The sequence below is a fragment of the Lemur catta genome, chromosome 10 (assembly GCF_020740605.2).
Source record: "Lemur catta isolate mLemCat1 chromosome 10, mLemCat1.pri, whole genome shotgun sequence".
Lineage (NCBI taxonomy): Eukaryota > Metazoa > Chordata > Mammalia > Primates > Lemuridae > Lemur > Lemur catta.
This window is the reverse complement of record NC_059137.1, coordinates 12,760,587-12,774,998: the sequence shown is the minus strand read 5'-3', so window position 1 is coordinate 12,774,998 and position 14,412 is coordinate 12,760,587. Positions and strand designations below refer to the sequence as shown.

Here is a 14,412-nt window from a genome sequence, read left to right as displayed (position 1 = left end):
AGGCTAATAATGCAACAAATCACCCCAAACTGGGTGGACACAGTTACAGAGTTGAAAGCACAGGGGAGGAAAGAGGTTGTTCCGGAGAAAGAGGAAAGTGGATGGAGTCCTTAGAGCACCTCTCTTTGACCAGGATTTTCTGGAGAAAGATTCAAGAGGAGGGGAGAGTAAACAGGACGAAGAGAGACGCCTCGTCTGGGACAGACTCTGCACTAGGCGCTGTGCACCGTCCAAGAGCGATGGATGCTGCTACCGACGTCCACGCTCAGCGCCGGGCACCACCAACATGGGAGTGGAGATCACCCTGGCCGGGGCAGGGTGTGGAGAGAAGAGAGGGCCCCCCGGACAGCGGGCACCAGGGAACTGGATGGAAGCACGGAGCCAAATGCTACATTGCAGTGGTGGAGGAGGAAAGAATGTCAGATGAGGGAGTGACGTTTCCACAACCGCTAAGAATTGCCACAGACTCATGAGTATCAGCTGCAACCGGGGCTGGTTTGCAGTGAAGAAAAAAAAATATATGATGAACTAAAAAAAAAAAAATATATATATATATATATATATATATGATGAACTAATACCTCTTGTATCACCCGGGATGGAACTGGAGACCATTCTCCTAAGTGAAGTATCACAAGAATGGAGAAACAAACACCACGTGTACTCGCCATTAAATTGGAACTAACGGATCAACACTTATGCGCACATGTGGGAATAACATTCATCAGAAATCAAGCAGGTGGGAGAAGGAAGGAGGGGATGGGTCAATTCACACCTAACAGGTACTGAGCACACTATCTGGGGGATGGGCACACTTGTAACTTTGACCTAAACAGTACAAAAGCAATGTAACCAAAACGTTTGTACCCTCATAATATTCTGAAATTTAAAAAAAAAAAGCAGCAGCAGCTTGTCTGGGAAGAGTTGGAGCCAGGGTGTCAGCTACAGAGACTGGAGAAAGACGACGTGCTTGCGGTGTAGACGGCAGACGAGGCCCAGCCGGGCAGAGAAGGAACTGGAGCTCAGAGGGGAAGACAGTGTTGAAGGGCACCCCTGCGGGGGCAGGGGGCGCATGCTCCAGGCACGCGTGGAGGGGTGCCCCTAGGACAGGCAGAAGGGAAGGAGCCCGGGATGGGTGGGTTGGTGCTAAGTTCGGGGCAAAGAGGAAGTCGAAAGGTTCTAACCCAGAGCAGCTACGGCGTGGAGGGCGGAGGGGTGGGGAGGCGGGAGAAGATGGAGCCCAGGCAGAAGCACATCAGGAACCTGCATTTCCACCTGAAGATGCTGGGAATCCTTGGGTGGGTAGGCAAAGGGCATGACGCGATTTCTTTTCCAGAAAACGCACTCAGCTGCAGGGTGAGGGTGGGTGGGAGAAGGAAAGTCTCCAGCCAGGGAGACCAGCCAGGGGGCTGAGGCTGATGTCCAAGTGAAAGAGGAAAAGACCAACGGAATGAGCTGGAAGACAAGAAAGCAGCAATGGTTTGAGAGGAATGAAGAAAGTGGCATCTTGTGACTTTAGGTTACATGAAATAACTTTTCTTTCAACTTTTGCTTTAATGTCACCTTCTTGGTGAGACCTTCCAGGATGTAAAATTACTTAATAACCTTTCGTAATTTACTTATTTATCTTTTAAATTTCTTTCTCTAACAGAATGTCAACTTTTGGGGCATTTGTACCAATGCAAAAGTACCTTGTATGTTCTGTACCAATGCAAAAAGTAACTTGCACTCAGTAAATCTCAGCAGGTCATAAAACATGCCTATTTCAGGGCTTGGCACCTAAGCGTTCAATAAATGTTAACTACTTTAAAATGCATGGCGGTAATAACAATGACAGAGAGCCGGGCAGGAAGGGAGAGACGGGGAGACTCTAGTAAGCGACTCAAAGTGTGGTTGGCGAACGGCCCGCACTGTGGGCACCACCTGGGAGCTGGCAGAAATGCAGCCCGACTGAGTTAGAAAGTCTCGGGTGGGGCCTAGGAACCCGTGGAGCAACCAGGTCTCCAGGTGATCCGGACGCCCACAAAAGCTTGCAAAGCTCCTCTCTGCTCTCCATCCTCAGTGCTCTCTGACCGCCTCTGGCCCCACTTACCTCTGGAAGGCAGAAGAAAGCCACAGACACGTGCCTGGGCGAAGGGGTGACGGAGCCACACAGCTGTCTGAGAGTCCCAAGGGGTGCCAGCAAACGGAGGCGCAGCATGAATCCTGCACCCCACGGGAAAGGGCCCTGCAGGTCTGGGCACCAGGAACCCGGGTTCTGTTTCCAGCTCTGCCTCCAGCTCCAGGCAGCTCCTGGGGCGTGCCCGGTTAATTCCACCCTCTCTGAGGGATGAAAGTCTGCACTAGCGTCTCTCACTCCGCAACCGTATCCCAGCTCTGGGGGCTCATGGCAACCCTCGTGCCCACCCGGCCTCCAGGCGAAGACTCCCTGCGTCGCAGCAGCGGGCACGCGACGCAGCTCCAGGCACCTGAGTCGGGAGGCAGGGGCGCAGCCCGGGTGAGGAGAGGCACTCTGGGAGGGGAGGCAGGAGCCAGCAGGTGCGCCTAATCCTCGGCTTTATCTGGCTGCCGTCACAAGTGCTGAGAATCAAGTTCTAAAGACGCCTTCTCCCTCCCTCAGCTAAGTTGGGAGGCCCCAGCTACAGCAAGGAGGCGTTTCACGTGGAGAGAAGTGAAATATTTAAGGCTGGCCTCTGCCTGTTTCCTGTCCTCCCTCCCAGAAGCAGATACCGTCTCTCAAGGGGCCAACTCCCAGTCCCAGCCTGGTCACCCCTGTGCGGGCCCCTGGCTGGCTGTCAGCACAGTCTTCCTTGAGAGGAGTCAAGAAGTCACTGTCATCCTCACGCTTTTATGCCAGGAGCAATCCACCAACTCTCCCAGGGCCCAGCTAGCCCAGCCTGTCTCCCACAGGTGGTTACCCCATTTACAGCATCCGTGCCAGGCAGCCTCTGCTTGGAGTCTTCTAGCAACGGGGAACTCATCACCTCCCCAGGCAGCCTGTGTCATCTCTGGACTATTCGGATAGTGAAACACATCTTTTCAGTGTGGAGCTGAGCTCAGCCTTCCAGGACGTTATTAATAATAATAAAGTCTACCGTTCGTGTGCATGCACAGTCTTGTTGAATCCTTTCTACAGTCAGTGAACACCCTCCCCGTTTCCCAGAGGAATCGAGGCCCAGAGGTGCAGCGACACAGACAAGATCAGAGAGACGATGAGCTCTCCGTGTCCGTGTCAGCGTTGCCCTTCCCGTTGAACATGACAGCTCCTCAGAGATAGGGCTCCCGGAGCGTCTCCTCTCCAAGCAAAATCATATCTTCCCTGGAACATTTCAGGAAAGCCTTGCCCACTAGCACTTACTGCGTCAGTGCACATCTGAAGGGCATTTACCCAGGACCTGGGACTGTGCCTGCGAATGGGACAAGCACAGAAATGAATCAGACCCACTCCCTGTACTTGTCCAGTCGGGTCTGGTGACAGGAACATGTGTGCACACAGATGCCAGACGTATCTGCAGACCTGGTGCCTGCCGACGTGCACCCAGCCTGACTTGGCACGAGGCGGGCACTCTACTGATGCCCACTGGTGGGAGCCACTGCTCCTCTCTGCCTGAGGCCCATCTCCTGTTGCTTTGCTTTGTTTTGCTTTTTCACCACCCTCCTATTTTTGCCTTTTGCCTCTTCCCAGCAACCCTTCCTGGTGGGGGTAGTTTCTTCTCCCACTTTCCATGTCTGGAGAGTGGGGCTCAGGGAACGCCTGTAAAATCAGGGTGATCGTATGAAATGCTTTCCCAAGACAGTTCTGGTTTACACCTGCTATGGATCAGCTAACGGGTTAATTATTTTAGTCCCCCTTTTACTCTCAAAAGGGTACTGATCTAGAGAATAAATCACAGTGTCACCCTGTGTAAAAGTGGCCAATAAAATAGAGGTCAGTGAAGTCCTCTTCAAGAATCCTTCTAGCCTGGACCCTCTAGGATTCAGGGCTTGTTTTTAATCCTACTGGTCCCTTAGGTTAGCCCTCTCCAGCATCCGAGTCCTTCCTGTGACTGCTCAGAGGTGGCACAAGCCCAGTTCCTACTGATGCCCTCCCGCCCTTACTTCACCTGCCCCCCCACCCCCATGGCCCCTGCTGCTGTGAAGCCTACACTGTCCCCTCCCTCCCTGCAGGCTCCAACCTGCCCGCTCCCACCCACCCTTAAGCAGCTCCACAATAGTGTCTTGCTCTTCTCAGTTACAATCACTCCAAATTGGTTTGCTGCCTGATTCACTGTTCCGAAAGGGTGATAAACGAAGTTGTTGCATTGCCAGGGGAGTATTCTGATTCTGAAACTTTACTGGAGAATTCTGAGGGTTTTTTTTTTCCTTCCATTAGATTTTCCAGGGTCTCATGTAATAAATTGACTCAAGCATAAAAGGCCTTCCAAGAATTAATCTCTAATGATGAGATTCCAGAAACCCTAGCAGGAAGCTTAAAAAAAACCAAAAACAAACAAACAAAAAACCTCTTAATTCAGGCCACCATGGAGATGGCTTTTCCCTATCTGTTCTTGGAATGAGACAGCCCTGGATTCAAATCCCAGCTCCCGGATTTCCTTTCTTTTCTTTTTTGTTTTTTTAAATAGAGACAGGGTCTCACTCTGTCACCCACGCTGGAGTGCAGTGGCATGGTCATAGCTCACTGCAGCCTTGAGCTCCTGGGTTCAAGCGATCCTCCTGCCTCAGCCTCAGGCGTGCAACTGAACCACAGGCGTGCACCACCGTACCCGGCATAGCTCCACTAATTTCTTGCTGTGTCATGCTGGGTTCAACCACTTCACCTTCTCTGAGCCTCAGTTTATGTATCTGTAAAATAGAGATAATGATTCTGTACTTCTCGGGCTGTCAAAAGCATCAACAATAACATCTATAAGGTTCCTGCTATCTGCTAGGTACTTAGGAAAAGGCAGCGTGTATTATTATCACTGGTGCCTAAGAGACAAGCACTGTCTCCACCTCCCCGTGGGGCCAGGAGTGACAGCCTGCATTTCAGTGAGACAGACCTGGGCGGTCACTAACTGCATGACCTTGGGCCAGTCACTTAAAATGAGCATAACCGTGCCTCTCTTTTTGCCCATCGTAAATGACATGGTGCATGTAAAGTGCTTGGCATAGGGCCTGATGTCATAGCAAGTGCCCAATCGTGCCCAACAAATGGTAGCTACTCAATTCCCATTAACGATGATTCCAAAACTCTCCACCGCATAGACTCTGGCGCCACCTGCCCTGTGTACCCAAAGAGTCCACCTCCTTCCTGTGTACTAGAAACAGCCAACCCTTCATTTGCATGGGGCTTGGCAGTTTTCAGAACATTTTTGAACCTCTGTTCCACTGGAGGCTCCACCACCGCCTGTGAGACAGGGTCGTGCTGCTCTCTCTCCACTTGCAGAGAGGAGGCTGACACCAAGGGGTCTGGTGACTTGCCCGCGAGGTGACTCAGCTGGGACTGGAAGCCGGATTTAGGTGACGTCTAAGGATTCTCTCTGACCTCCCCATGCCCTATAAGAAGTCTGCAAGTCACTGATTCCATCAAAGTTAGAGGGAGTTATGTGTTCATTTGTTTATTCGTTCATCAGATAAAAACTTATTTGTCACCAATATTAGTGCCCACCACGCACCGTCTACGGTTCAGGCTCCCAGCTCTGCAATGATAACAAAATATGGCCCCTCTCATAGAGCTCACTGTCTAGCGGGAAGCTGAGCCCAGAATGCAACCATCATGCTACCAAACGCATTATTCAGCTGAGGTGAGTGCCCTGGGACAGCGATGACAAAGGACCTTCCCCCCACATTCAGTCAGCCCTTCACTCTGAGCTCCCTGGACTTCTGGAGGCCTCAGAGAGCAGCCCCACATGGCACAGTGATGTGCGGCTGGGGGAACCCCCCACTGTCCCGGTCACTCTCCTCTCAAGTGTGTCCCTCTCAAGCGTGTCTTCTGAGCTGCCCGATTTTACAGATGAGAAAACTGAGGCACTAATGAGGGGAAATAACTTACCCAGGGCCACTTGGCAATGAAGTGGTTCCCAGGTGTCCGACATCTCTCTGGGACAAGGGGTGTCTTAACCACAGCACAAGAGATGGAAGAGCTCAGGGAAGGGCCTGGGGGCTGTTACCAACTGTCTTCTTCCTGAGTTTCCTCATCTGTGCTGGAGAAAACCCTGGGGATCTCTGCCAGAGATATCCACATCACTGCCCTTCCCTCCACCGCTGCTCTTGAATGATGCCACCAAGGTGGGCTTTCTGACATGGGCATAGAAACGCCACTGGAAAAAGGGGAGTATCATGGGTGGACCCAAGAGAAGTGAGGCATTAAATTCAGAAAGAACATCCTTCTCTCAAGCATAAACATAAAATAGCTCAGAAACAGGAAAAGCACCTAAAATGAGCTCCACTTACAAAGCGTCGCATGGACCTGTTGTGCAGAACACAGTTTGAAAACACCTGGTTCCACCCCGTGGCTTCTGCCCTCCCCGAGTGTTTAGCACCTTAATTCGCCTCAAGCTCTTAGCAGGCAGCATCCAGCCTGTGTGGTGTTGTTTCCTTCTTCAACAGCGTTGGCAGCTCAGCTCTCGGGGCTGACAAGTGGCTTTGGGGTTTTCTTCTCTGGGTGTGGTTTCCTAGCATTCACAATGAGAAGCCCACAGGCTGCTCTGTCCCAGGCCAGGTGCCTCAGCTTGATGTCAGCAAGCTGGGCACAAAAGGGGACGTCCAACCTGGGGTACTTAGTTGTGTTGTTCTCCAACATATTTCCTGCTGTCCACCTTCATGTGGGATTCCATTTCCTGGCCCCCTGGGGTCGGTTGGGTAGGGCCATGTGAGTAGTCCAAGCAAAAAGATGGGAGTGGGCCCGAGCATTTCATTGTCAATGCAAGACTTTCTGGGGCTCTTTCTCTGTGCCATGCACTATATTCACAGAAGGTGACAGCTCCATCAGCCTGGCTCCTTGAACAAGGAGCAGAACCCCCAGCTGACCCAAGATGTTCGTGTTAATTGGAGTAAGAAGTGAACCTTTGTGGGTTTGGCCCCTGAGACCAGGGGTTGTTTGTTACCGCAGCACAACCGCACCCAATCCTGACTGATACACTGCCCACCTCACCAAGGAGGAGGTGTCTGGGTGTAAGCCTGCACCCATGCCTATAAATCCTTTACCCCCTTCTTCCATGAAAATCCCGTGTGAGTTAGGAAAAGTGAAGTGGAGGCGAGAACATTTCTCCAAGGTACTGTGGAAATTTTCTCCTCCTTAAGTCTCAAAGATTCAGCTGGATTGGAAAGGAGGTGTAAGGAAGTTCAGAGTGTTCCTCTCTTTAGCCCTCCTTTCCTGGGAAACAGGAAGATGAGTCATTGCTCAGAGCAAGTGGGACAGAAGCTTGAGGGACCCCGGGTTAGGAGCAGAAGCCAGGAGCACTGAGAGAGGACACCGACCAGGGATGGGGACACAGGTGCTGAGCAGGAAATGGAAGAGCTCAGGGAAGGGGCTGGGGACTGTCCCCAACCACCCTTCCCTGCTGGTTCCAGTCACCAGCCCAGGGACAGTGGCAGAGATAGCAACTAGCTGGATGCATCCACAGTTTGGGACTGACTGGTCAGGTGGGTGGACCAAAAAGACAAGGAGGACAAGGTGGATCAGGCCTGTAGTCCCAGCACTTTGGGAGGCTGAGGCAGGAGGATCACTTGAGCCCAGGCTGCAGTGAGCTATGATGATACCACTGCACTCCAGCCTGCGAAACAGAGCAAATCCCTATCTCTAAGGAAAAAAAAAAAAAGTGGAGAAGCTGATTAAAAGCACAAATGGATGCATGATTTGACTGGCCAACAGTGGGAGGGAAGGGGGTGGAGCTTACAGCATCTTGTGAAGTAGATTCTACAATTATCCCCACTTTACAGAGAGATGACATCTCTTGCCCAAGCTCAGATGGCTAAGGGTCAAAACCAGAACCAGTCCCAGTCTGGCTGGCACAAAAGCTTAACCACTACGCTCTACTCTTCCAGCCAGAAGCAACTTCACTCTTTCTGAACTTTCCTTAGTCCTCTACTGGGCTTCTCTTCCCCTCCTTCACCTTTATCTTTAATCACTATCATTTCTAGACGTCCTTCCTCCCATTCCAGGTTGTAAACATCTTCAGAGCAGGGACCAATACAATAACATAACACTACCAATTGTGATAATAGTAGCAGCAGCAGCAGATGCTCCTACTCACTGAGGGCTATGACGTGCCAGGCCAGGTTCTCAGCACATCGTGCTCAGTATCCCATTAGACGTTCCCGATACTCTGTGAGGCAGGTCCCGGAATCATCTCCATTTTACAGCTGAGGACACAGCTCAGTTTGGCCGAGGTGAGATTCAGCCCCTAACACGAATACTTTAATGACTACAGTTCAATGTGACTCGATGCCCCTATAATCTTTTTATTTTATATTTCACATTTAAAAACATTCTCAGGACTGGGTGTGGTGGCTCACACCCGTCATCCTAGCACTTTGGGAGGCCGAGGCAAGGGGATCACTTGAGGCCAGGAGTTTGAGACCAGCCTGGGCAACATAGCAAGCCCCCATCGCTACAAAAATTTTTTTAAAAATTAGCCGGGCGTGCAATGTACGCCTGTAGTCCCAGCTACTCCGGAGGCTGAGGCAGGAGGATCACGTAAGCCCGGGAGTTTGAGGTTGTAGTGAGCTGTGATCATGCCAGTGCACTCTAGCCTGCCTCAAAAAAAGGTATATAAACAATACGTAATAATAAATAAAAACACTCTCAGAAGGGGTCTACAGGCTTTTCCAGACACCAAAAGGGTCCATGGCACAAGAAGCGTTGAGAACCTTGGTGGAGGCGGGGCCAGGATTCCAGAAGCAGGGTTCTGTCTCCCAGAAGAATCCAGAGTTCCTGGCTGGTCCAGGGTGAAGGATTCTTCTGCCGTCTTTGTGCAAGCGTGGAGACTGATTAACAGCTACTTGAGCCCATGTGCACACCATTACTGCATTTGATTTCAGCAGTGTGAGCCTATTGCAACATTCATCATGATAATTAACAAGCCCCTCATTTTCCCAATTAAAAACAAAATCAAATCAAGTTTTAGCATCCTGTGTGCTAATTGGAAAAGTATCAGTTGTTGATCACAAAACGGGGTGACGGGGGGCTGGTAGCAGCCGCCCCGGGACATGGTGCCGGCTGACTCCCAACCAGAGCCGGCATCGCTGAGGATGCACTGGCTCACCGGCCCCCACCAGGTGCTTTCTCAGCATCTGTGCACTGGGTTGACCTCGAAGCAGCCCTCCCATGATATTTCATGCTGCACACACTGGTGATTTACAAAGTCAGTGACAGGCATCCCAGCAGGTACGCCAAATCACAAACCTGGCAGCTCGCTCTGGAATTCAGCAAATCCCTGGGCTGGGGACAGGCTCCTGTAGGACTCAGGGACAAGGGATCTGGGCGCAGTGCTCCCCAGCCAGATCACCCTGATGGCCAGCGCCCAGGGCTGAGCCTCGGGCCCCTCAGGCACCTGATGGGCTGTACGACCTTCCACACGTTGCTGCCCCTCTCTGGGCCCCGGTTTTCTTGTCCTCCCAATATGGGGGTGGTACTAAATCCAACTCCAGCCAATGAACAATTACAAAGCACCTACTGTGCACCTGGCACTGTGCGGAATACGGAGATGCTACAAACCCCTAATCTCTCCCCTCAAGACACTTACATTCTGATGGGGGGTCTAGGCCAGGTATATAGACCTGTGATAACAAACTGTTATGTGGAACTGAAAGAAGTAAACGTGAGTAGAGACAGAAGTCCCATGTTCTCGGGCTGCAGAGGAAGGAGTAAGCCGTCCCGATGGGGCTGTGCACAGGGGCTTCAAAGAGGAAGTGCGACATTTGAGCGGAGTCACAGCAGTGAGCTGGGGCACCTCCCAGGGCCGGTGTGGACTGGGGTTTCCAGGCCTGGTCCCTCCCACACCTACGGCTTTGGCATCCACAAGGAAGAATCCTGGACACCTGCAACTGTAACAAGTTCCCTGAGTGACTCTGATATGTAGGCAGTGGTGCTGTGTGTAGAGAAAAATGAATGAATGAATTAAAAAATGAACTTGATCTCTGGCAAGTTCCTTTCTCCCTCAAGATCTCCACCCCTTCTTTAACAGAAGGTGCTGGGCAGGACTGGAGGTTTTCAAAGTGTGTCCCAGAGAACCCCAAACCTCCCTGGAGTCCCTCAGAGACCACCACGAGGAGACGGCAGGCCCAGGGAGCAGGATTCTAATCCCCCACCCACCCCTCTTTACAGCACCTCGCCTTTCATCTCTTTGTTATTATGTACTCTGCGTCCATATGCTGTTTTGTTTGGCATAAGGGTCCCTTGGCTAAAAATAACTTTTTAAAATTTGTATTTATTTATTTATTTTTGAGACAGAGTCTCGCTCTGTTGCCCGGGCTAGAGTGCCGTGGCGTCAGCCTAGCTCACAGCAACCTCAAACTCCTGGGCTCAAGTGATCCTCCTGCCTCAGCCTTCCAAGTAGTTGGGACTACAGGCATGCGCCACTATGCCTGGCTAACTTTTTGTTTCTATTTTTAGTTGCCAGGCTAATTTTTTCTATTTTTAGTAAACACCCCAGCTCAGGCTGGTCTCAAACTCCTGACCTCAGGTGATCCTCCTGCCTTGCTCTCCCAGAGTGCTAGGATTACAGGCATGAGTCACCTCTCCTGGCCTATGTATGTATATATTTATTTATTTAGAGGCAGGGTCTTACTCTATTGCCCACGGTAGAGTGCAGCAGCAGCATCGGGGCTCACTGCAACCTCCAACGCCTGGATTCAAGCAATCCTCCTGCCTCAGCCTCCCAAGTAGCTGGGACTACAGGTGCATGCCACCACACCTAGCTAATTTTTGTATTTTTTGTAGAGACGGGTTCTCACCACGTAGTTCAGGCTGGTCTCAAACTCCTGGCCTCAAGTGATCCTCCTGCCTCGGCCTCCCAAAGTGCTAGGATCACAGGCATGAGCTACTGCACCTAGCCGAAAAAGACTTTTAAAACCACTGAATTGGATGATCTTCAAGAATCCTCAAGGAGAAATTAAAATAACTCCTTGAAGGCAGCAACTTATTCTTGTTAAGTATTTCTCAAATGAGCATGAGGCTATTTACCAAAAGCAACTTATTTTATCATTATAATTTAAAATCTTTTCCTATGGTCCAAAAACCAATAAGTGGAGAAAAAAATGTGGTATGGCAACACAGTAGAATATTATATTAACCTTTAAAAAACAGTGTTTTTGGAGAATAGTTACTAAAATGAAAAATTAAGTGAGAAAGTCCGATATAAAATTGTACATTGACCTCAACTATGGAATTTGTACATCAAAAATACTGGACAAGTATAGCAGTTCCTCAAAAAAATTATACATAGAATTACCGTATGATCGAACAATCTTACTTCTAGTTATATTCCCAAAAGAATTGAAAGCAGAGACTCAAAGAGATATTTGTATACGAATGTTTAAGCAACATTATTCACAATAGCCCAAAAGGTAGAAATAACTCAGATGTCCATCGACAGATGGATGGATAACAAAATGTGGTATTAATACATACATACAATGGAATATTACTCAGCCATAAAAAGGAAGGAAATTCTGACACATGCTACAACATGGATGAATCTTAAAGATATTATGCTAAGCGAAATATGCCAGACACAAAAAATGACGAATACTGCATGACTACACTTATATGAGGAGCCTGGAAGAGTCAACTTCACAGAGACTGAGAGTGGAATCGCGGTCACTGGGCAATGGGGTAGGGGAGGATGGGAAGGTATTGCTTAACTGGTGTAGGGTTTTTGTTTGGAATGATGGAAAACTTCTGGAGAGGGATAGTGGCGAAGGTCGCACAACGTTGTAAATGTACTTAACGCTACTGTATTGTATGCTCAAAAAGGGTTAAAATGGTAAATTTTATGTTGTGTAAGTTTTAGCACAATTAAAAAAAATATATTGGCCAGAACTAGATTCATGCAGCAATAACAGTGAAGTCCAAGCAAGGAGGTGGTGGGAGAGTGGTCTGTTTATCCTTCCTACCTCTGCATTTTTCCAGTGTTCTACAACGAGAATATATTACTTTTGTAACCAGACAGAAAGTGATCTAAGTAAATAAATCTGGTGGTTCCCTGACACTCTCCAAAAATGCATTGTTGCTTTTATGTAAGTGTAAGTGATACTTTCTGTACTCAATAAAAGGAGTCAAGTTCAAGGATGCCAAGTAAAGTATACACCATGCCGCTCAGTCAAAATAAATGACACGCAGAGTTGTCTCCCTTCTAAGACTAGATGTTCTGTTCTGTATTTAAGTAAATTTCAAATAAAAACGGAACCAAAATAAATCCTCTAATCAGCCTCCCCAGAAGCCATTTGGCTTGGAAAAGCTCGAACGAAAACTGAAGAAAAAAAGGAATGACAGAAAAGCGGGAAGAGCCAGTGTTTTTTCAGGACATCAACTCGCTGCAGCTGGGAAAGTAACCTTGTCAGTGAATTTCTGTTCCTTCTGCTTCTGGAAGACATTCTTGCATAGAAGGGAATTTTGAATCCAGAAGAGGCCCACCGTTTGTATTTATTGCAAATCCATTTCCTCTCACACTCCCCACCCCAGGTAACTGGTGGACAGATATTAAAAGAGTATTGGTTTGAAGGGCAGCCAACGCGTCTGCCTGCCAGGGTGTCCTTAGTCCCAGGCCACATGAGTCCACCCTCGCTGGCTCCCCCTGCCCTCTGCTCAGGGCGGCTCAAAGGCAGACAGGCCAGAAAGGAGCCCCCAGGAAGGGTCTGAGGAGCTGGGACAGCCCCCTGGAGAGGCCCCCACTGACCATGAGACAGTGTCCTCAGGCAGTCTCCTTCAGAGCTTCAGGTGTCCCCAGCGAACCAGCAGGAAGAAGGACACGCCTTGTCCTTCTTGCAGGGTGGTTGTGCATGTGAGACGCTGTCCCATGTGCAAAGTGCCTGGTGTCATATGAAATATGTGTCCTCATGGGGTGGCTGTGAGAGGGGCGGGGGGGGAGGTTTGCCAAAATGTGGTTAGTGCCAGGGGCAGGTTACGGGATGACAGTAAAGCAGTGGGCAGAGACAAGGCCCCTCGGACCTGGGGCTCAGGGTGGGGGGTGGGGCCCTGAGGGGGACCCAGCAGCGCCCTCCACTCCCCTCCCCACCTCCAGCCCCCACACTGGGCAGCACACAGAGACCTTGACGGAGTCTGTGTGGGCTCGTTTTACAGATGAAGACACAGGGCCTCAAAGAGGTTAACTGTCTTGTTCAAGGTCACAATTAGGAAATAGCCAACTTTAGGGTTTTCTAAAATGACTCTCTTGGTGTGAGGGAGGAGAGCGTGCTGGATTCTAGCTCTGCCACTAACTGCTTCGCTCAGTCAGTTGATTACCTCTTGCCTCTTTCCTGAAAAAACAGAAAAGGGAAGAAGAGGCAAGATTCTTCGAGGCACTAAACCAGACAGGTTTCCAGTTTCCCGCCTCAGTTTTCTCATCTATAAAATGAGTGAGCAACAAGGTTTGTTCTTGGGCCCTTCTCTCTTCCCCTTCCCCTCTTCCCTACCCTCAGGCTTCGGCCAAAAGGTCACTTCCTGAGCGAGACCTTCCCGGGTCCTTCCCGGGTTATTCCCCGCAGCACCAAGGTCTATTCCTCTGGGGCCCTGGCCGGGCTTCAGACTCCTGCCGTGAGTATTTGGCTGATCCAGGCCCCACACCAGACCGCGAACTCCTCGCTCAGTGGCATCTGTCGTGTGTCGATTCAGAACAGGGTTCTCAGGGCTCTCCCCAGCTCTGTGCTCTTAAGAAAGTCCCCTCCCCAGATTCCCGTCTATGGAACATGGGAGGTGGCCCAGGGAACATCTTAGACTTCAGCCAGTTCACCCTTTCTAGGATTTTATCAATCTCAAAAAAAAAAAAAAAAAACCCACCAAAAACTATTGTGACTCTGGGGCACTAGATGAACTAGGACAGGCTCTTCCATTCCCTGGGCCTCAGTTTCCCTGTCCTCGACGACTGCGATTCCTAAGGAAGGCGCTGCCCACCCACCCCCTCGCCTTTCACCCAAAGCCCCACTTGGGGCTGGGCACAAACAGGAAATGTGACACGGGCGGATAAGCAGCCCAGCTCTCTGCGGCATGGGCTGGCTGACAGGAGAACAAAGAGTTTCTGAACTTTCCAGCGAAAGCCAGGACTGGGCGCCCCAAGACCTTTCTCACAGGGTGTGGGAGGAGGACATTGTTCCGATCTGGCTGGGCCTCCCACGCTGCCCCCAGCCTGGTCTATTCATAGGATGTCCCACAGCACAGAATGAGCAGAGTCGCAGTCTGGGGAAGTTACATAGTGACCAAGGACGGGAGAGCCC

General features: G+C 50.3%; 1 protein-coding gene across 12 annotated transcripts in view; it reads right to left on the bottom strand.

The window, feature by feature from the left end:
• Positions 1 to 14,412, bottom strand: part of GGTA1 (glycoprotein alpha-galactosyltransferase 1 (inactive)) — a 62,354-nt gene that overhangs the window by 36,258 nt on the left and 11,684 nt on the right. The window contains exon 1 of one of the 12 annotated variants that reach the window (XM_045563512.1): positions 2,919 to 3,045. The exons of 9 other annotated variants lie outside the window; for them this stretch is intronic. In XM_045563512.1, coding sequence (XP_045419468.1) covers positions 2,919 to 3,006 — 88 coding nt within the window. In that variant the 5' untranslated portion in view covers positions 3,007 to 3,045. Of the gene's footprint in view, positions 1 to 2,092; positions 2,642 to 2,918; positions 3,046 to 14,412 lie in introns of those variants that run through there. 2 more of the 12 variants (XM_045563514.1, XM_045563513.1) reach the window with 2 other exon arrangements.